The following is a 21,394-nucleotide window of genomic DNA, read 5'->3' as shown; positions in this document are numbered from 1 at the left end:
TTGATTTAAATCAAAGTTTTCTGCTTCCTAATTTAAATCACTTTCATTTAAATCAGTCCACCTTGGAAGAAATTAACAATTCTGTCTTCGGAACAGGATTTGAATAGTGAGCAGTAAATGTGGCCTGGGGCCACACATTGAAAATGTGGAGAAAATAAAATATTGAGTAGCTGCTCATTGATTGTGCACTGAATGAGGCAGGGATCCTGTAGGGAGGAATAGTATGCAATAATGTAACTAAAGACTGTATCATAATGCATATGCACCAGGGGGCTCAACTAAGACAACCTTAATTCTGGCATTTTCTAACTGTTGAGTGCTTGACTTTGCAACCTTAATAATGTTCTTTTAACTGTCTGTCTAAAATATAGGATTCACTTCACCCGCCACAGAAGTTCAGCCCCCTCTGTAACAAAAGCACAACAGTTTAGCAGAGCAGCACAATATTGCACAGCAGTTCAGGATAGGGAGTGATGGAGAATGGAAACAGTGGAAAGAGTTCAAGGAGGAAAATGTAATTACCCAAATGTAGAGTCTCAGAGGATCTATATTGGAAGCTCCCACACCTTAACTGAAGGGTGTTGTTGAATTTTTAATAAAAGCTTCCTTTTTTCAAAATGTTAGTCAGTGAAGTTAGTGATTTGGTAGGATCCTATGCCATGGTTGTGCAGGAGATAAAGAAGTTCTTTGCTTCCACATTATTATTGTATTGTGATAGTTCCTAGGAGCCCCAGTCACTGACCAGAACCCCATTGTGCTAGAAACTGTGCAACAGTATCTGCAAAATCTCAAATAGTAGCTTTCTTCCATGTGGTAGAAGCCTGTCTAACCCAGGCTGTCTTCTCCCAAGGAGAGGTGCGTACCTTAGTACCATCATCAATCATCATCATCAGTCACTTCACAATTAGACTGTGGTAATGTTTTCCACATGGGGCTACAACTTAAGTCAACTTGGAAACTGCAGCTGGTGCAGAGGGCCATAGACTCTTTGTTAAGCAGCATGTCTTGCTATGAGAATATGAAATCTGCACCAGTTCATTCCCAGGTGGAGTTAATATATTAGTTCTGATCAATAAAGCCCTTAAAAGGCTTGGGACCTGCCTATCTGGGAGATTGCCATGCTCCCCCGGCAACATAGCTGAGATCAATGGAGGCCCCTGAGCTATAGCTTAGTTGGTACAGATGTGGATTCTTTTTTTTTTTTTTAAAGTGACGCTTAGACTTCAGAATTCACTCTCTCATGGCCAAAGAAGCCCAGATTTGTTGAACTTTAGGGCATACTTCAAAGCCCATCTATTTGGCCAGCCATCTGGAGAGAGTTGTGGTTTGAGGGGAGTTCAGGCAGGGCATGGATTTTGATTTTGGGCATATCAGGATTGTTGGAGCCAAGGTGGGTAACAGGTTTTTTAGACTGGTTTCCTTTGTGCGTAGAAGGGTGGCTTGTTTGCGAATGCTGTTTTAATCTAGGTTGGCTCGTATATCATCTTTCAAGGGCATCTGTTGCCTGGGATCTGAGTTCTTTTTATGCTTATATGTTGAACTCAAAATAGATTTGTGGACTTCACGTCTCTTGACAGTTTCTCTTTAAACTTTCTTTCTAAATAAGAAAAAGGGATGGATGTATTTTGTAGTAGCAAGTGGCCTATTTTTTTCCCCACAGCAAAATTTTATATAACTGAACATGGCCTGTTTTAGTCTCACCTGAGATGCTCAGGGGTAATGTTTTGTTTGTAACGTTTGGGATAGAATTTGTCCAAGATCTGTTGGAGAAGATGTTGCATTTTGGACTGTGGTGTCCCCCCAGGGCTTGAAGATACTGGTCGATCCAAGTCTCCATATTCCACCTGCACCAGAATGTTAAAGGGTATTGGTTTATATCACAGTGAAAAATGACAAGTTCTTGCACCAATATCCTTTCCATACACAGCAAGTGACTCTTGGGGATAGGCCTGCCCAGGAAATTTCTTAGTCTGTGGAGCGTGAAGCAAGATTTGGGCCAGCCACTGTGTGCCAGAAAACTGATCTCTATGTATTGCTATTCCCCACCCCCATCCCCAATTGACCAATAAGAAACCAGCTTATTTGTAAACAACATAAGCAAGATTTCCCAGTCTGCTGCAGTGCATGGTTGCTAGAGGTAGCTGGTGGAGATTTCTCCCTGCTTAAGGGAACTCTGCTGGTAGAAATGGCTCTGCTCCCTCCTGTGCCAGCTGTTCCCCACAATCCCCAGCATGTCAGGGATCTTAAGAGCATGGGCTGGGTAGAGAGGGGATTCCCCACCATGGGTGCCAGGTTTGTATAATTTTTGGTGGTGCCCAGAATGGGTCCAAGCAGAGCTGTGCCATCTGTAGGACAGACCAACTGCCTTCAGGGGGAGACGGGGTCCAGGGCAGCTGGGGGGGTTAGCAGGGGGCTTGGCGCTGGCAGCAGCAAGTGACCCGGTCCCAGCCCGCCCCGCTCTGCTGGCTCAGGGGAGGGGGCAGAAGCCAGAAAGAGGTAGGATGGGGTTTGGGGGAAGGGGTGGAGAGAGGGCAGGAAGAGGTGGGGTGGGGCGGGGACTTGGGGGCAGGGGTGGAGTGGGAGCGAGGCAGGGGCGGGAAGAGGCAGGTCTGAGTGGGGCGGGCTGGGGCCAGATCGCTCGCTGCTGCCAGCATCCCCCTAAAGCGCAGGGCCCCCAAAAGCACAGGGCCTGGGGCAGTTAACCCGGTCCATCCTATGGATGGGACGGCTCTGAAAATATAAGCCCAAACATTGGTGGAGCCAGGCCCACCTTTCTTAATATTAGTGAAGTATGGGCCCATATAACTCGCCGCCTATGTTCCCACTGACATGAGGCCTCAAAGGGATCTTATGCCAATGGCACAAATTAAAGCTACTCCTTGCAGCTTTCACTTACTCTAGAGCTGAGTGAGTGATGATCAGGGCACTGCAACTGGTTCCCTGCATCACGCCTCTTTCCGCTGTACTCAAGCTCTGCTTGAACAAGGTGGAGAGCCTCTCCTCCTCCTCCTCCTCTGTCTAAGAAATGTGCTTTTCAGGATACTTTTCTCTGACTGGCTTAGTGAACAGATTCATCATTTGCTTTAGCCAATACAGCAGGTCAGTTAAAGTCCAGTAAGACACAACTGTCCAGTCTACTACAACAATACTTGCCACACAATGTGAATAAATCCACAATGGTAATATGGTACATGTAACTTACATATGGAGGCCTAATTTAGGACCCTGCAAAATGCTTTTCCTGAGTGAGGTTCTAGGTTGTTAGCAGTATAACAGGGAGTGCTCAGACCATTAGGCAAAGATCAGAACAGTGATATTGTAATATCTCCATCAGAATGGCTGTGCAGAGCTGTTTTGGGGCTTTCCCAGGCTGGCTGTGTTTTCCTAAAGCTCTTGCTAGAATAGAATTCCCTTGAGGGAATGATGGATGCACACATGCAGTCAAAGCAGTAAACATCATCAATGACTGTCTTCCTGCAGGAGTTTCGGCAACAAACTACCTTATCCCCTCTTTTTGTATTAAGACCGTTGCACATGGATAACACTGCTTCTTAGCTTAGTTTCAGTTTTTCCACTGTTTACGGTGAATAATGTACTTGAGTGATGTTGTTTTGGCATGAGTGTGAGCAGTTTGATAAGAAACACCATTTCTGTTGTACCAGCCATAATTGCTTCACTGAGGAAATGCAATGTACAGCTTGGCTGATGTGCAGCCCAACTAACTGGGCAACAGAACTTACACCTTCAATAGAGCACATGAAAATGGCAGAGTCATTGTAGCATGTGGGGAAAGAGGTGTGAATTTTCTCCTATCCTTCTGCCCCAGGTTCTTTATAGAACAGAAATAAAGACATTGACGAAAGAACATCACCAGATACCACATCTTTCTCTTTGGACAGTCCAAAATAAAGCCTAAAGTGTTGGTTTCCCTATATGCAGGGGTTCTCAAACTGGGGGTTGTGACCCTCAGGGGTCATGAGGTTTTTACGGGGGGGAGTGGAGGAAAAAAGAGGTAACGAGCTGTCAGCCTCCATTCTCAAACCCCGCTTCACCTCCAGCATTTATAATAGTGTTAAATATATAAAAAAAAAAAGTGTTAGTCCCACAGCACACTGGGCTGGTTGCTCACCTGAGCCATCAAAGCCACCATTTCCAGAGCCAGCTCCTTATTGACAGGGAACCTCCCACGGGCTATTTCACTGCTGACCTGGAAGGCCAGCAGCAACCGCTCTCTATCTGTCTCACCTTTTGCCTGGTTTCGAAAATACAATCTAAAAAGGAGAGAAATGCAGAGGAGAAAAGGTACCAGGCACTAGCTGCGAACAGATTTGAAATAACCACTATTTTCAAAGTGAGTTTTGCGCATTAGAAAGGAGTTGTGCTGAGAGCCTTGAAGACTAAAGCCCTCTGTTCACGAACAAGGAGAATAGCTTTTGAAGCCATTCCAGTTTGTGAGCCATCCATTTACTGAAAAGTGTCTAGTTAGCTTAGCAATATTTTATAAAACTGGGAGAAGAGATTCCCTTCTGTCAAGTACAGACATAGATGGTATTTATTAGACAGCCTGTTACTCCTCCACCTATCACAGAATCCAGATCTAGCTCTGACTAAGCTACGAAGGGAGTATTGCATGAACCTGTCATTCCATTCCTCTACTTGTGTATGGGTGCGGATACAGAAAACCTTGATATTTAATTCTTCAGTTCCTAAGGAGGGCTTACTTTTGCCAGCAGTGTGGAACCCTTCAAAAGGATGGTCTCACCTCACCCTCACCCACAGACAGCTCTCCATTGGCTCCCTATTCCTTTCAGGGTCCACTTCAGAAATGCCCTTCTTGTGTATGAAGCCCACCGAAGAAGAGGGCTGTAGTCCACGAAAGCTTATGCTCTAATAAATTTGTTAGTCTCTAAGGTGCCACAAGTACTCCTGTTCTTTTTTCATGAACTCAGTGCAGCTCTCCCTATGGATCTCTGCCTCCTACTTCCCTACTGTCCCATCTCATCCAGCATCTCTCTGTGTCATACAAGAGCATCCTCCTGTGCAGCTCCTGCCATTTAGAACGGGCTTCCTGTATTTTCTTGTCCCAATGACTTCGTTTCATTGCAAGGCTCCGGCAGCCTACATTTCCCCCCGGCAAGGTAGACCTATGCTTTTTCAAGTCTCTCTTCCTCTTATGTAGTATGTATTATTTAATTTTGTTTCAGGATCCAGTCTCTTTAGATGTACTGTATCTAGTTTTTATTTGGTACCAAGTCTATTATATCTTTCACAGTGTATTGATTTTATCTTTCGCCCATATACCTCTTCCCATACATTTGGGAATGGAATGCAGCCAGACTAAGGGTTTGTCTACACAGGGAATTTTTCTGGGGTAGCTATTCCTGATTAACTCTGTGTGTGGATACTTTTATTCCAGAATACGAGTGTTTTATTCAAAATTAACTCCATGTGTGGACACACTTATTCTGGAATAAGAGTGGATTAAAAGTTGATTAAGCTAATCAGGAATAGTTAATGATCTTATTATTTATTTGTATTATAGAACCCACAAGCCCCAGTAATGGACCAGAACTCTATTATGCTAGGTGCTGTACTAACACAAAACATACAAAGCTCCAAGGAACTTACAATTTAAGTATAAGACAAAAGCTGGAGACAGACAGACGGGGAGAATACAAGGAAACAATGAGACCATATTGGTCAGAACACCAGCTGCCTAACTATTGTCAATTGTTTTTGTAGGCCTCCCAACAAAGCAGAGTTTTGAGGATGGATTTAATGTGGATAATGAGTTAGTTTTGCACATGTTTATGGGGAGTTTCTCCCAAATACGAGACACAGCATGAGGATGCTTGTTTTAAAACTTTGTGGTGATGGAGGCTGACGTCATGGGCCAATTGAACGTGGGAACTGACTTTTCAATACTGAATGAGAAATGATATGGTGGGGATGGGTCACGAAGGGCCTTGAAAGTAAAGACAAGCAGCTTTACATTATTCTGGATTAGTTTTCATCTGCAGACCAGCCCTAAGCAAGTTCTGCCAGTTCTAACAGTACACCTCTACCCTGATATAACGCGACCCGATATAACACGGGTTCGCATTCAACATGGTAAAGCTCTGACACGCTGCTCTGAGCAGCGTGTTAAGGGTGCCGGGCTGGGCCAGGGCTGAGGGATTGGATAAGGGGCAGAGGGTCTCAGGGGCAGTCTGGGACGTCACACCCCCCCCCAGGGTCTAGGAGGCAGGAGCTGTGGGGGGAGGACAATTTTGGGGGGCCTGCAGTCCTAGAGTAGCCTGGGGGATTAGCAGGGGGCCGGGAGCAGCCCGCTCTGCTTCCCTCGCCCCAGTCCCAGCCTCTCCCCCACGCCCCACTCACTGGCAGCGGCGGAAGCGGAACAGCCCGGCTCCAGCCCGCTCCACTCCAACAGCTCCCAGCCGCAGCGCTCCGCTTCCGGTGAGTACGGGGGGGGGGGGGGGAGGGGACGTCCTTTCCCCAACCTCCCCGCACTCACCAGTGGCGGGGAAGTGGAGTGGGCTGGGGCCACGTTGCTCCGCTTCCCGCCACTGCATGCCTGTCAAGGGGTGGGGTGTGTGGATAGGGGTCGGGGACAGGGGGGTTGGGTAGGGGGTGAGGTCCTGGGGGTGATTAGGGATGGGGTCTCTGGAGGGGGCAGTCAGGGAACAAGGAACGGGGAGGGTCAAAGCAAGTTTGATATAACGCCGTCTCACCTATAACTCGGTGTGATTTTTTGTCTCCCAAGGACCGCGTTATATTGGGGTAGAGGTGTATTGTAATAAATTATAGGCCCTGTAGGTGGATCACTGCTCTCAATAAATATTTAATGACGACTCCCTCAAATTACTCAGACCTGAGGAAGAGCTCTGTGTAGCTAGAAAACTTATCTCTCTCACCAACAGAAGATGCTCCAATAAAAGATATTACCTCACCCAAGTTGTGTTTCCCTGAAACTATGCACAATACCTGCTTTTATAGGTCAGCTTCACTATTCTTGTGCTACCTTCGTATTTCCCAGGATGCAGTTCTTTCAAGGCTTGTTCCCATTTTGAAATAACATCACAGATCTGTAAAGAGATCACAGAGAGACAGGCTGACTCAAGGCTTGAATGAAAAGTAAGCAAACAAACTTTGTGGGGTTTGGGTATGCGAAGGAGAGTGTGGATCAAGAACACATTTGGCCAGGAAATGACATACAATTCAACCATACCTTTTTTTCTGCTAGACAACACATAACTAGAGATTGGCCAATTGAAAACTCCAGATCCAAACCTAGGGGGAAGTTTGGATGTGAATTCCAGTCCCGTGCAAACTCCATGAATGGCCTGTGTCTATATAACAGTTCCTGGATCTGATACCCGGGATCCTGGGTATCACCAAATCTTGGAAAGTTTGGAGCTGGATTCCAACTTTGCATCTCAGACCTATCTTTAATAATAACAAATAACTCCTCTGGCCTTCAAACAACCGCCCAGCCTTTCTAAGCTCATCATCAGAAGCAAGCTTCTGCACAGCAGGGCACACCAACTCAAAGTGGCACCAGACCCTGCCAAAACAACAGATGCAAAACCTGCTGACATATCTCTCCTGCTACAATGATCAACATCCCCCACAACACACCTTTCAAGACCCCTGGGTCCTACACATGCCTATCACAACATGTGCACCTTATCCAGTGCACTAAATGCCCCAATAACAACTGTGTGTGTGAAACTAGACAATCACTATGCTCTCAAACTCACACAGGAAAATGAAGACAGACAAAGACACCATATTACCTTGGGTGAACACTTTTCACAAAGTGATCACTCTATATCTGACCTCCCAGTCCTCACTCTCAGAGGAAATCTGCACGACACTTTCAAAAGACGAGCCTGAGAGCTTAACTTCATAACTTTGCTAGACACTAAAAATCATGGAATGAATAGAGACACTGGATTTATGGCTTATTACACCAATCTATAACCCACTAACAACCCCTCACCAAGCTCCCTCCCCCCCCCCTTTCATTTTCCCTCCTATGAGTAGAAGGGTGTTAACTGGCCACTTCACCTTGAATCGTCCCTTGAAATATGTGTTAACTACTTGTGCTAAACAATCTGCTCCACCTTGTATTTAACTGTGACACTCTGACCATGTTTCCCAGACCTGAAGAAGAGCTCTGTGTAAGCTTGTCTCTCTCATTACAGAAGTTGGTCCAATAAGAGACATTATCTCACCCACCTTGTCTCTCATCTATTAAACACTGCAGTTCTAGTTATCTTCTCCAAATTACTCCACTCTTTTTGCAACAGTCCGGTAAAGATCTGTTTCCTCCTTAACATAGCAATAAAGGACAAGTGAAGAGCATAAGAGGCTACTTGGGTTAACTGATCAAACATCCCAACTCCTTGAGTTAAGGTTTGAGGACCCCTTGGATAATACCCAAACCAACTGAGCTAGTGCCCTTGATTATCTAGGACCCCATTGGGCACTCTAACATTCCATCTTCCTAAATCGTGTTTCTATCACCAACAAAGCTCATGATCATATCAGCTATATCAGGCTGAAAAAGAGAATCACTTGTTTGGAGTTCACTGTGGCATTTCCTCTTGTAATCAGATGCAGACTCACCCCTGCGGCGCCTCCTGCTGGTTGTCTCGGGAATTAGCTCACCAGTCACCACAGAGCCCTCTGCAGGCGAGGTGTCCTGCCTGTCGTTGGCCCCGTGTCCCTCCCAGACCCTGGTGCCCTTGGCTTGGGTGCTGCCCTCTTGGCAGGACCCCACTCTGTCTCTCTGGGTCTCCCCACCCAGGGGAACCCCCACCCCCTATCCCCACGTCACCTCAGTCATGGCTACTGCCAGTCACCATCTAGCCCCCGCGCCCTGGGGCAGACTGCAGTCTATCAGCCAATCATCACAGGCAACAAGGGGTTTGGACTGGCTGCCTTTACCCACCCTCAGGCTGCCCCTCTGCAATCCCAATACCTATGTGCGCCTAGGACCAGGTCCTGCAGCCTGGGGAGTTGCTGGCCTAGGGCTTCCCAGCCCCCAAGGCCTTTCCCCAGCCCTGCCTCACTCTGGGTCCCGGGGTGAGTTCCCTGCAGCCAAGCCTGTCTCTCTCTCCAGTCAGAGGGAGACTCCTCAGCTTCTGGCTGCCCTGGCCTTCATATAAGGCCAAGTTGCTCTGTTTGGGGCATGGCCCCAGCTGCAGCCACTTCGCCAATCAGCAGGGGTTTTGCTTCCTTCCACAGCCCCAGCCCTCTGCAGGGCTTTTCCAACCCCTTCAGGGCTGGAGTGGGTGTTCACCCCGCTACACCTCAGCAAGTCACTGAAGCATTTTCTTCCTACTCTGTAAAGTACTTTTAACCCTCTGATGTTCTCTAACTTTGCCACAGCAACAAATTCCATGCAGCTGGAATGCGAGTCCTCTTCAAAGCTGCCATTGCTAATGTTGCTCCATCAATCTCTAGGTGGCATAAGTTGTATCTTAGATGCAAGTGCAACCCTTATGCCAACAGGGAGGATGGGCTCTCCAAAGTCACTGACAAAATTTGGTCTCTACAAGGCATAGCCATTGTGCCACCCAGTTAACCAGCCAGCCATCAAACTGTGTGTGAGTGATATCTACATACAGAAACTCTGGATGTGAGGTCTCTTCTTGCACTGAGTGAAACGTCTCATGTTGTCTTAAATGCTTGTATGCTCCTAAACTGGCTTACTCCTGGGGGAATTCTGTGCCACTGTGCACACACATAATTATTGAACTGTGCATATTTTTTGTGAAGAAAAAAGCTTCTGCTGGGAAGTTGCTGCAGTTCTGCCTTTTTCCCACCAGAGGATGCTGTGTGATAGAACAGAGCAGCTGCTCCTGGCCTTCTAAGAAAAAGAAAGAGCCTGCCTTCTTCATAGCACCTGTCAGGCCAGGTCAGGAGACAGAGGCTATGGGGAGATAGACAGCGTGGGGGTGCTGGGGGGTCAGATGGAGGCTCATAAGAGCTAGTGGGGGAGGACAGACTGGGGCAGGGACTGAATGGGAGGTGAGCCACAGGGCCGAGGGAGGTGGAGGGCCACATGGGGATGGGGGAGGAGGTGCAGGGCCACATAGAGACAGGAGGGTGGCTGACTGGGGGCAGAAACACATGGGGACAAGGGGAGGTGGTGCAGGGACACATGGGGATGGGGGGGAGTGGGTGTCTGAGTGGGGCTGGAGGGACACGTGGGAACAGAATCAGATGTGCCTGACTGAATGGGAGAGGCTAGAAGTCAGCCAGGGTCTGCATGAGGGAAGCTCCCTAACAATCTCTCCCCACCCTCACAAAAAACCTGTTCCATACTTTTCCCACCCTTACCCAACAACCCTTCAAGTTCACACCCAGGCTTCTTCCCAGAAATTACTTCCCTCTCCCTCAGCTCCTCTGTTACCCCTGACTCCCCCAAGTCTTTGCACTGCTTCTGAGGGGTGCGGGAAATACAGTTCTGTATTGTAGTTTAAATGAATTATTCGTCAGAGTTCTGTATTTGCCCTAGTAAGGAATCTATTTGTCAAAAAACATTTCTTGAATCTTTTTTGTTGTCTGTATTGTTACAGACATACTTGCTGACAGGAATTTGAAAAAAAAATGACCAAAAATAATTGAAACTGGTGTGCTTATATTGTGTTATTTTGACAAATAAAATATGCAGAATTTTACAGAATTTGAAAATATTGTGCGCAGAATTTTTAATTTTTTTGGCGCAGAATTCCCCTAGGAGTAACTGGCTGCACTGTTGTCAATGGAAAGTTAGGGCATATTCAGTAACATTGAAGGAAGTATCTGGTACCTTCGTCAAGAGATGGTATGTGTGTATTTATCAATTCGGTCACTGAGTTTGAATAGATGTACCTGGCATCCCAAAACACAACAGGATCTTGTCTTGACTAACATCTAAAAGTGTAATGTTAGATCGTGCTAGCTAGCTCATTCTGACCAACACCATGGTAACACTCTAGTCAAGACAAGGCAAGTTCTACTGCTAAGAAAGTCAAGGCTCCTCACTAGGCTTTAACTCTTGCTTTGTCTTGATTAGACTAGTGGGGAGGGAATTACCTTCACATTGCCCTGCAGGCAGTGCTCCAGATCCCTGCCAGAAGGATCATCCGTGAAGAGGGAAAACCCAGTGTGGGATGGTTTCCTCATGCCTGTCTCCTGGTTCAGCCGCTGGAGGAACTCATCCACTGTTGAGGAACCATCAAAACCCACGACCTGAAATGGAACAGGAAATTAAAATAATTAAATAAGTCTATCTTGGGGGACAGAACTAGTCGCAAGTGGCAAAAGAATGTAAACGCTAGCAAGACCCCAGTGCGGGACTCAATTACCTGATAGGTACCCGGCACCCATGTCTTACCTGGTAGGTTCCATTCATGAAGTGCACTGGAATGCTGAAGGGGAGTGAATGGTGGAAGGGATTCCGCAACAAAATGGACACAATCTCCATTCGCGAAGGCTTGGCTTCCCGCTCTCCAGTGTGCAACGTGCGCTCCACAGACCTCTGACAGTAAATGGCATACTTGCCTATTTCACTCCTAATCCCAGGGTGAGAGAGTGACAACACAAACACATGCTTTGGATACACTTATTGTGCCCATTACCATTTTCTCTCCCCAGTAACTCTCTCCCCTGGCATCTTGCTCAAGTGAAAATGTGTATATTTGCAAGTGTCCTTATTCACCTCTACAGAGTTGGAGATTAGATTTGATTCAGATAAACACACACGTGTTAGGATTGAGATCCAAACCTCTTCAATCTGCAAAACAAGGCTAGATGCTAGGTTCTTTTGTAAGATTTATAGAATTTTCTGCTTCCACCTATTGAGATCGGGAATGGGTGGCCACAAGTCCGCCCGTGTCTAAAGGTCCCTCTCCCAGTCGAAGGGCGGGAGCGGCTGAACCCGGGACTCAAATAATTCCAGGGGACAACTGCAAAAAAACCAGGGACAGGAGTGAGGTCATAGGGCCATTATCAAGGAACCGGGGGGCGACACCGAGCAGAGAACCCTGGACAACACCCACTGTTCCTCAAAGGTGTCTAGGGAACAGGGCCGGCTCTACTGTTTTTGCCGCCCCAAGCAGCGCGCCGAATTGCCGCCGTGGATGGCGGGGGCAGTCCGTGTGCCATTTGGGCGGCATGTGTGTTTCCGCGGCGGCAGCAGCTTCTGTCTTCAGCTGGAAGACAGAAGCCACCGAATTGCCCCCACGGGCAGCTGAACATAGAAGCTGCTGCCAAATTGCCGCCGCCGCAGAAACGTGTGTGCCACCCTAACGGCACACGGACTGCCCCCGCCGTCCACGGTGGCAATTCGGCGCGCTGCTTGGAGCAGCAAAAACACATGGACTGCCGCCCCTTGCAGATTGCTGCCCCAAGCACCTGCTTGGAATGCTGGTGCCTGGAGCCGGCCCTGCTAGGGAATCAGCAGACACTGCCCAGAGGAACTCTGCCCAGATACGTGATTGAAGGGAGGAACGGAAGTAGGTCCCAGAGTTGCAGAGCACCTTCCCATCCAGCATCCTCCTCCTGGTTTTATAAATGGCCACTTTAGCCAATTCCAGGAGGAGCTTGATGAGGAGGTCCCGTGACTTCGTGGGGCCATGGACAGGGTGTGCATGAATCAGGAAGTGCGGGGAAAAGTTCAGCCGGTTCTGGAGGAACCGGAAAAGAGGCTGCAACCTGGTGCACTCTAAACAGATGTGCTCCAAAGTCTCCCTCAAACCGCAAAAAGGGCAAGTGTTGGGGATAGGGGTGAACCATGCCAAATACAAGCCCATGGTCATGGCTTCATGAAGGAGCCGCCAGCTGATATCCCCGGCAGGCTGTGGAACCAAGGTGGAATACAGGCTGGCCTACTGGGGTTCTTCACCCTCCACAGATGGCAAAAGGTCCCACCACTTAGTATCAGGGCAGGACAGTAGGGTAAATTTTCTGCTTCCAACTGAGCTGGCGATACTGTGAGAATGCCCCTTTCCCTTTTTGGAATTTTGGCATTTCCACTTCTGGCAGGAACCAGCAAGTGCAGAGGCAGCAGCAAAGAAAATGAAAAACATCGGCTAGAAAGATTATACAAACTATTTCAAATTCCAGGAGAGTGTTGATTTGAGTTTTTGACAAAGGTTGTATCTAAGCCTGTGTTTGAAATGACACAGCTGTTTACTCATGTTTAATCTTCACATAGCAATAAACCACAACAGGGTGTGCATTACCTGGCCACTGATGCATGCCACAAGAGTATGGGGAGACTCAAGGCTGAAGTCCAAGCTCCTTAAACTACCCAAGAAATCTATTAACAGACAACTAATGTACACCCTAGAATGGCTTACTGCTGTTAAAGAAGCTCTCATTGGTTGTTTTCTTGTTGGTGTGTTTATGGCGGGGAGTGCAGGAAAGATTAGAGTGTTATGCAACATAACTTTCCACTTTGAAACATTCTTCCTACTAAAAGGATAAAAGGGTAGGGAGAAGGTGGTGGGGGGTCCTGTTTAGTTTTAAATAAACTTTTCTTCTCTCTTTGGAATTCAGTTTGGGTTTGTTAACCCAGGGACCCTTAACTTTTTTTTTTATTTCCCCCCAGCCCTCTTTTCATGTCCCCCCAGAAGCCCTGCTGACCTTTCAGCAGCATTTATACTCACTGTCATATATACAGTCATATGGACTAGGAAATATTCCCACTGAAAAGTGGGTCAAAAGTGGCTGAAAGATGGCTTCTGATCAAGGACAGCCTGGCACCTTGGGGAAGGCTTCTTATGTCATCTCCATCTCCAACTCACCTTTGCATGGGTCAGTCATAAATTAGCCTTACTGTACTACAATCCTGTAGTTGATGCAGAAGGGATTTGGAGGCAACACAGCCAGTGAAAGAAGAAGATGGCATGCTCTTTACCTGGAGTCTGCATGCCGCTGCAGGTGTTGTTTGATATACCAGAGGAAGTGGTGCTGAGGAAGAAAGAGAGGGGCACACAAAGCCAGGAGCTGCCAGCACTGGGAAGAAAAATGGGCAAATAAGGTGCAATCACTCCTGCTCTGCTTTTGTTGCCAGTTACCCCTGTGCAAGACACTCGGGCCAAGAATTTGAAGAGTGACTAGTGATTTTGGGGGGCTTCCATTTTTTGGGTGTGCAACTTGAGGTGCTTTAAAGGGGCCTGATTTTCAGAGGCAGGTGCTCAGCACTTTCTGAACATCAGACCTCTTTGACATCTCAAATTGTAGTCCTGTCAGCTGTTCATCAATGTTCCTCTGGAGGCAAAAATGGAGGCACCACAAATCAGTCGTCACTTTTCAAAATCTTGGCTACTGTAAGAGCTGTGTGAATAGTTCCCAACTACTTATTCAGTGAATGTTGCTTTTTTATTGTCTGCAAACAGATCACAAAACTCTCAGAATTACTCATTATTTCAAATTATTCATAAATTTCTCCTGCTGGTCATTCTTGCTCTCTACATGATTTGAACTGGGAATATTACAATCAAGAATCCAATGGACACTTTGGCTCAGATCCACAAAAATATTTAGGATCCCAACTTCTACTGAAATCAATGGAAGTTAGGGACATAAATACCTAAGTGGATCTGGGTCTTTGAGCTGTAACGTATGCAGGCAACTAACTTAATAAGCACATCACAAAATTCAAAATGCACATTCAAGTGTATTAATCATGCTTTTCATCCTGTTGGCTAATTATATCACAATCAGAGATGGAACCAATACCATGTGACTTAGGTAACTATTCAATGCAACACAAACTGAATTTTGCAACTGAACAGTATTTGGAATTTGCTTTTGGTGAATAGTTGAGCATTTAACCTAAACATGCTTTTGCAAGTAAATTGCACTACTCAATACCTTTTTTTTTCCTTTGCGCATCACATTCCAGATTATTTTTGCCCCCACAAACCTTGACGTGTTTAAGGTGACTAGTCTTTTATGGGGACTAGACTTATTGCTAATTATTCAAAATATGGATTTAAAAAAAAAAAAAAAAGCTTGCAGCCTGGAAGTGACCGAGAGAAGCTCACCTGAATGACTGAGTGGTTCTGGGGCTGCCGGCAGCTAGTTTGTTTAACCAGTTGGCAGTAGATTTCATTCTGTAGCTCAGTATGTGTCAGACAGACTTGCAACGCTGTCTGGGCAAGTGACACATGGTAATCAATAGATGGAGCCTCCACAGGGACATTGATGAACAGCTGGCAGGACTACAAAAAAGAGAAATTAGCATGTGCAGTAATAATAATACTTCACTTTTTCCCCACAGCACCTTCCAGCTCAACTTTGGCTCAGAGGAAAATGAATTCTCCAAGGTGTTTCAGTGGCAGAAACAGGGAGAAAACCCAGATCTCCTGACTTCCAAGACTATGCTCTAACCTCTACTAGACCAAGCTTCTCGCATACAAACTTTCTCCCCTTGCCCTATATGTGTCATACGCAGACTGCACCTCAAGTAGCCCATCCTTTGCAGTATGTGCAGAAAGCTACAATCATGCAACATTACACAGCAAGAAAAGCCAGGAACAGAATCCTTGACTTCCAGCCCACTGTTCTAGCCATTAGACTATACTCCCACTCCATCGCTGTTATGACTGGGATCTAGGTATGATACTAAACACAGGGAGTTCAGATTACCCCATTATTATAAAAGGCATCTTGGTCTCACTAGTAAATCTGCCAGTGGGCTTCATAGCTTGGCAAACCAAGGGTGCTACAAATTTATGGTAAAATACTCAGAGAAGGTGCCTTTATAAATGATAAAATACTGCAACAGTCAACGGTAATGATCCCAAACGCTACAGTGAGACTAGTGTCAGCTACAGTGTTTCAGACTATTCCTGTACAATACTGTAGGATTCTTTTATAAAGATCTATCATCCCATTTTGTAGAAGGTAAAACAGAGGCACAGAGGTTAAGGAACTTTCCCATTCTCACAGAGCGAGTGAGTGATAGAGCCATGATTAGAATCCATTTGTCCTGAGTCATTCCACTGCTCTAACCCCAAACACAACTTTCTCTGTCGTATCTCTTGGGTCATTGAATGCAGTTGTTTTTAAGAACCCGCTCCACTGCTACCTGCTCCCCTCAGCAAAATCTCTATTCCCTAAGCCCATCCTTGCTTTCTAGTCTTAGGGCTTGTCTACACTTAAAACGCTGCAGCTGCGCCACTGTAGTGCTTCAGTGCAGACACTACTTACACAAACAGGAGAGTTTCTGGTAATTCACCTCCCCAAGAGAGTAGCTAGGTCAACAGGAGAATTCTCCTGTTAACCTAGCCCTGTCTACACTGGGGATTAGGCCGGTTTAACTGCATTGCTCAGGGGTGTGGATTTTTCACCCTCCAAAGCAACGTAGTTATACCGACCTAATTTCCTAGTATAGACCAGGCCTTAATGTTGGTATTAATGTTTTCAGGGCCCAAAGCAGAGGCAGAGGGGTGAGTATCAGGTGATGAGTTGCCTGTCCCAGGTACCCTGGCTGGAAGGCACTAGGGAGTCTGACAATAAGTTGTTTCCTCTCTCTCCAGTGCTGCTATTGGAGAAGAAGATAGACAAGTCCTGCAATTCAGAAGCTGGCCCAAGGGTTCTTTGCATAGAATAAAATACCCCTGGTAGACAGACTGGCCCCTTGTATTACGACTGACACATTAGCCCCATCTGTGCCAACAGTAGGGGCAAACAGAGTCGCAGTAAATGTCTTGCACAGTTTACCCCTCCCCTAAAATAATTGAGTAGAACATCTAAAATCTTTTATAGTGGTTCTCTAAATACCTTGAAGAGCTTGAGGGCTTCTGTCTGCATCGCCTCTGATGGCAGAGTAGTGAGTGAGGTGTGCAGTCCATCCTTACTGTAGCACAGCATGGGGTGTTTCCACAAAGGAGATTCTGAGTGGCAGATGAGGTAAAAACATGCAACCTCAGAAATGTAGCAGTGTAAGTTTGGTACAAGGAGAGAAGGAATCTCCCAGCAAAATCTCCCATGGCAGAGCCCCTTCCGATCCCTACAGAAAAAGAACCTGGCCCAACTAGCAAGCAATTAGGGCAAGCAGCACTACATTGGGCCACATTAATCCTTAGTGTCACTCTACTGACTCCAGTGAAGCCATGACACTAACAGTGGCCAAGTAGCTATGAATGCCAGCAAGAATGCCAGATGGCTGCAGAGAGCAGCCCTGCAATTTGCCACCAGGCCAGCTGAGAGCTTCACACAGGCTGGACTGTGGTGGGAAGCAGCTCAATTTGTTGATGCACGTGAGAGACCGATTCTGTGAAACAGACACATGCTATTGGGATCTTTATCAGTGGAAGCTATTATGGCACATTGATCAAAGCTTAGAGACAGCTGTATGTCTGTATGTGGGTGTTCAGGAGAGAGTATGTGTGTATTCAGGGGTGTGAGAGTTTATGTGTGCGTGTATGCATGCATGTTGGCAAAAGTATGCATGGTATGTATACCTCAGAATGTGTGCAGGTGGTATGTGTGAACGTGTCTACATGGGAATGAGTGAGTAAACAGGTGTATATGTATGTGTGAGACAGTATATGCATGTGTGTGGGAGTGAATGTATGTGGCTGCGAGTGTGTATGCATATAGACATGGGGAGAGGTGTGTGTGTGTGTGTGTGTGTGTGTGTTTGAGAAACAGAATATGTGCATGCAACCATGGTACATGGGTAAGTGAAACTCAACACAAACCGTGCCAGGGAGTCAGAGATTCAGACTTTTGTCCCTTAAGTTCTTATTTATGAAGAATATCCCAGATTTGGATCAACTTTCTGTGCTCAATATTTACTATAGTTTGATCTGCAATGTAAGAGGAGCTGCAGATGCTTTGATAAATTAATTGACAGACTAGGTTTACTGTAGCGCCTGAGTCCTTTGCTGAAGTGCTACTGTATAATTAGAGGTGAAAGGCACCTTATCCCATTACTGATCTATTGAGCCATTCCCTCTTCTCTTCTGTGGCTGGATTCAAATCAGTGACAGAGATAACCATTCCTCACCCTTTCCCACCATGGAAAGACATTTTGGGTTTCTACTTACGTGGGTCTCCCTCTGCATCCAGTAATTTTCCAATTAGCTGTTCATATGCTGTGCCAACCTTGGCACTGATGCTGCCAGCTGCTACTGTCAGATGGTACAGCCATGTATCCTGGGGATAAAGGAGAGAACAGCATAAAAAGAACAGGTGATGCTGGAAACCCAGTGACATTTCACTGTCATCTTTATAGATGACCAGCCATCAAGGTGCCAAAAGCTAAGGATCACCATTAAAGGTAAATATATTTCTCTCTCTCTCACACACACACACCCTCTTACTCACTCTTCACTCATTTAACTTTTGGCTCACCCAAGTTCCAGTTTGACCAAAGGCCAGCAATGGCTCGCAGGAGGGCTAGCTAAGTGCTTTGGGGCTATCACTGTTCATCAAGTCATAAGGGGTGGAGTAAGTCAGGTTTGGATGGGGCCTCTGAATTTGGAACAGCAGAGCACCATGCTCCAAGGATCCCCCACCCATTGTCTAGGAGTAGTAGTGCACAGTGCATGTATGTCTGTCTCACTGCTGTATGAACTGTGCCTGATACAAGACAGAGTCCTGCAGGGTTGTGGGTGGAGAGGGACTGAGAAGGTAAGTCTTTCTGCGGTGATGATTTTTGGTGGGGTTTGGAAGTCTTGGTATCCTGAGCCCTCAGCTGCAGAGAGGGCAGCAAAAATGAAAAATAAATAGAAGGGAAAATAAAATCATTAAAGCAGATTCAAAATCTCAACTCGCCTGTTGGGGTTGAGTTTGGGGGAACTTTTGGGTTGGTTCTTATCTTATCCAAACTGGTTTAACCATCTGTATTTTCCACTCACTGGTGCCAAGTTATACCAGCATCACATATCTCTGCTCTCCAAAGACACCAACTCATACCTTCTCGTGTTTGGTACCAATGAGTAAGTAGGTGGGACTCTGATCCTGCGGGTGAATCACCAGGGTGTAATGGGATGAGAGGAGACCCCCTGCAGTGGCTTCATAATCTTCATCCGAGTCACAGGAACGGTCCACCTCCTCCACCTTTGACTTGCGTATGTGCAAATGCCCCAGAGGACACTGGGAAAAGGAAATGAACTAAGATAAGTATCCTGTCTTTGTGTAGAGAAGATGGAGAAAAAGAAGAAACTGAAACCAGGAAACCCTGGTCAGATTGCTGGGAGTGCTAGAAGATGCAAGAACTAAACTATAATTCTATGTTCCAATGATATAAAAGTGATAGTATCATTTTGCATTTCTGTAGCACCTCTCCTCCTTCATGAGCTTAAAGTACTTTACAAACTATGGCCCCAATCCTTCTCCCATTATTATTATTATTGTATTGTACTAGCACTAGAATCCCAGTCAGGAATTAGGGCCCTTATCTCTGGGTGACTGGACCCTTTAAGGAGCAGGGTCCAGTGCACATGGGACTCATCAGCTGCCTCCTAATTGGCTTTAAGTGAAGACACCTGGGCTGTAGGGCAAGGGCAGCACAGGTGAGAACTGTGTGATAGCAGGGTGAGATTCAGAGAAGGGCAGGTGAGAACCCCCAGGAGAAGCAGAGGAGAGCTGTACAGAGACCCTGTAGGAAGAGCAAAAGGCGAAGAATGTTGTTGATGAGGTTTGGGCAGAGGTGGGCGGAGCCCCTGCTGAGTTACAAGAGAACTTGTACAGAGGCCTTAGGAACAAGGAGAAGAACCAGCCTGATTAAGGGAAGCTGAATGTGAAACATGAGAGTGGATGCTGGAGGGTGAGTCCCAGGGTAGGGGTAGGATTCACATGGGTAGGGAGGCCTGGGTGAGTGGAATGCTCTGGGAAGCTCTCTTGCAGCAAGGCGTAGTGGAGGGCTGTGGGAAGCTGAGCCCAGAACAAGGGCTTGACATTCCCTGAGCAGGGGTGGGATTTGCAGGCACAAAGACAAAGGAAGTGAGAGAGAGACAAGTGGAGTGATCTGGGAGACAGCAGGAACATACCTTGTTAGTTATGTGTCTTTGGTATTTTTAAAGACTATTAATGTATTTGTATTTCTAGTAGGAGGTGTAGACATTTTTGCAGAGTGGGAGTTACTAGTTGGGGCTGAAGTGAGGGAGAGGATGGGATTGTTGGAGTAAGAAAGGATAGTAGGTAAAGGAAGATAGAAGCTACATGAGACATAGCAGAAGGAACACAAAGTACCTTGTCCTCATTATTTCGATAGTAGTAAAAGGTTTTCCCAATCAGTGCACACCAAACCAACTTAGAGTGACCATGCTTCACCTACAGAAGGACAAAGGAATGAAAGATTTTAACCTAGGGACTGGATCCTACTGCATTGCCAGCAGTAGTTTTGGGGATTTTTTCTTTCCATTCAAATCTCTTGTTGGAAGGTTCTCTATACTGGTTATTCTGATCTAGTGTAAACTATCTTTCATTTGTGATCCCTGCAAAGATGCAGGGAAACATTTTCAAAAGCACTTAAGCCAGTTAGATGCTTTTGAAAATGGAATGTAGGTGCCTAAGTAATTGAGGGTATGTCTAGACTGTACAGAAAAATGCATGGCGCTGAGTCTGAGACCAGGTCAAATGACTTGGGCTTGAGCTGCAGGGCTAAACATAGCAGGGTAGATGTACTGCTCAAGCTGGAGCCTGGGCTCTGAAACCCAGAGAGGTGGGAGGGCCAGTCAACTGACCTGGGCTCCAAGACTCGGTGCCAGGGGTTTTTCTTTGCAGTGTACACGTATCCTGAGATCCTTCTGAAAATGTTATTGTGTTTTGAAATGCAATATACAAAATACATGAATAAAAATGTTTAAATAATGATAAATATTCAACATATCAAAGCAGACCCATGGACTATCTAGTCTAGTGACCTTTTCCCTGTTACACAGGAACAGACCAATGGGCCATGTAGTCTGGTGACCTATCTCCTATGGTTCTCAACCAGGGGTACATGTACTCCTGGGGGTACACAGAGGTCTTCCAGAGGGTACATCAACTCATCTAGACATTTGCTTAGTTTTACAACAGGCTAAATAAAAAGTACTAGCAAAGTCAGTACAAACTAAAAGTTAATGCAGACAATGACTTGTTTATATTGCTCTATATACTATACACTGAAATGTTAGTAAAATATTTATATTATATGGTAAAAATGAGAAAGTAAACAATTTTTCAGTAATAATGTGCTAGGACCCTTTATATTTTTATATCTGAGTTAGTAAGCAAGTAGTTTTTAAGAGAAATGAAACTTGAGGGTATGCAAGACAAATCAGACCTCTGAAAGGGGTACAGTAGTCTGCAAATGTTGAGAGCCACTGCCCTGAGCAAACTACAGACCAGCCAGACTTTAGTCTTCACTTGGACATTGGCCAGTGCAGCATGA

The 21,394-nt window shown here is 46.1% G+C and overlaps 1 protein-coding gene across 3 annotated transcripts in view; it reads right to left on the bottom strand.

Moving 5' to 3' along the window:
* Nucleotides 1–21,394, bottom strand: part of PLEKHH1 (pleckstrin homology, MyTH4 and FERM domain containing H1) — a 93,915-nt gene that overhangs the window by 16,806 nt on the left and 55,715 nt on the right. For all 3 annotated transcript variants that reach the window (XM_034769354.1, XM_034769353.1, XM_034769355.1), the window contains exons 15-25: nucleotides 20,209–20,289; nucleotides 18,931–19,110; nucleotides 18,060–18,168; nucleotides 16,789–16,901; nucleotides 15,048–15,224; nucleotides 13,916–14,013; nucleotides 11,390–11,567; nucleotides 11,089–11,244; nucleotides 6,985–7,085; nucleotides 4,130–4,271; nucleotides 1,702–1,844 (exon numbers count right to left, since the gene is read on the bottom strand). In XM_034769354.1, the coding sequence (XP_034625245.1) occupies nucleotides 1,702–1,844; nucleotides 4,130–4,271; nucleotides 6,985–7,085; nucleotides 11,089–11,244; nucleotides 11,390–11,567; nucleotides 13,916–14,013; nucleotides 15,048–15,224; nucleotides 16,789–16,901; nucleotides 18,060–18,168; nucleotides 18,931–19,110; nucleotides 20,209–20,289 (1,478 nt within the window). The remainder of the gene's footprint in view (nucleotides 1–1,701; nucleotides 1,845–4,129; nucleotides 4,272–6,984; nucleotides 7,086–11,088; nucleotides 11,245–11,389; nucleotides 11,568–13,915; nucleotides 14,014–15,047; nucleotides 15,225–16,788; nucleotides 16,902–18,059; nucleotides 18,169–18,930; nucleotides 19,111–20,208; nucleotides 20,290–21,394) is intronic.

This window comes from Trachemys scripta, chromosome 4 (assembly GCF_013100865.1).
Source record: "Trachemys scripta elegans isolate TJP31775 chromosome 4, CAS_Tse_1.0, whole genome shotgun sequence".
NCBI classification, from domain to species: domain Eukaryota; kingdom Metazoa; phylum Chordata; order Testudines; family Emydidae; genus Trachemys; species Trachemys scripta.
This window is presented reverse-complemented; position numbering and strand designations above follow the sequence as displayed.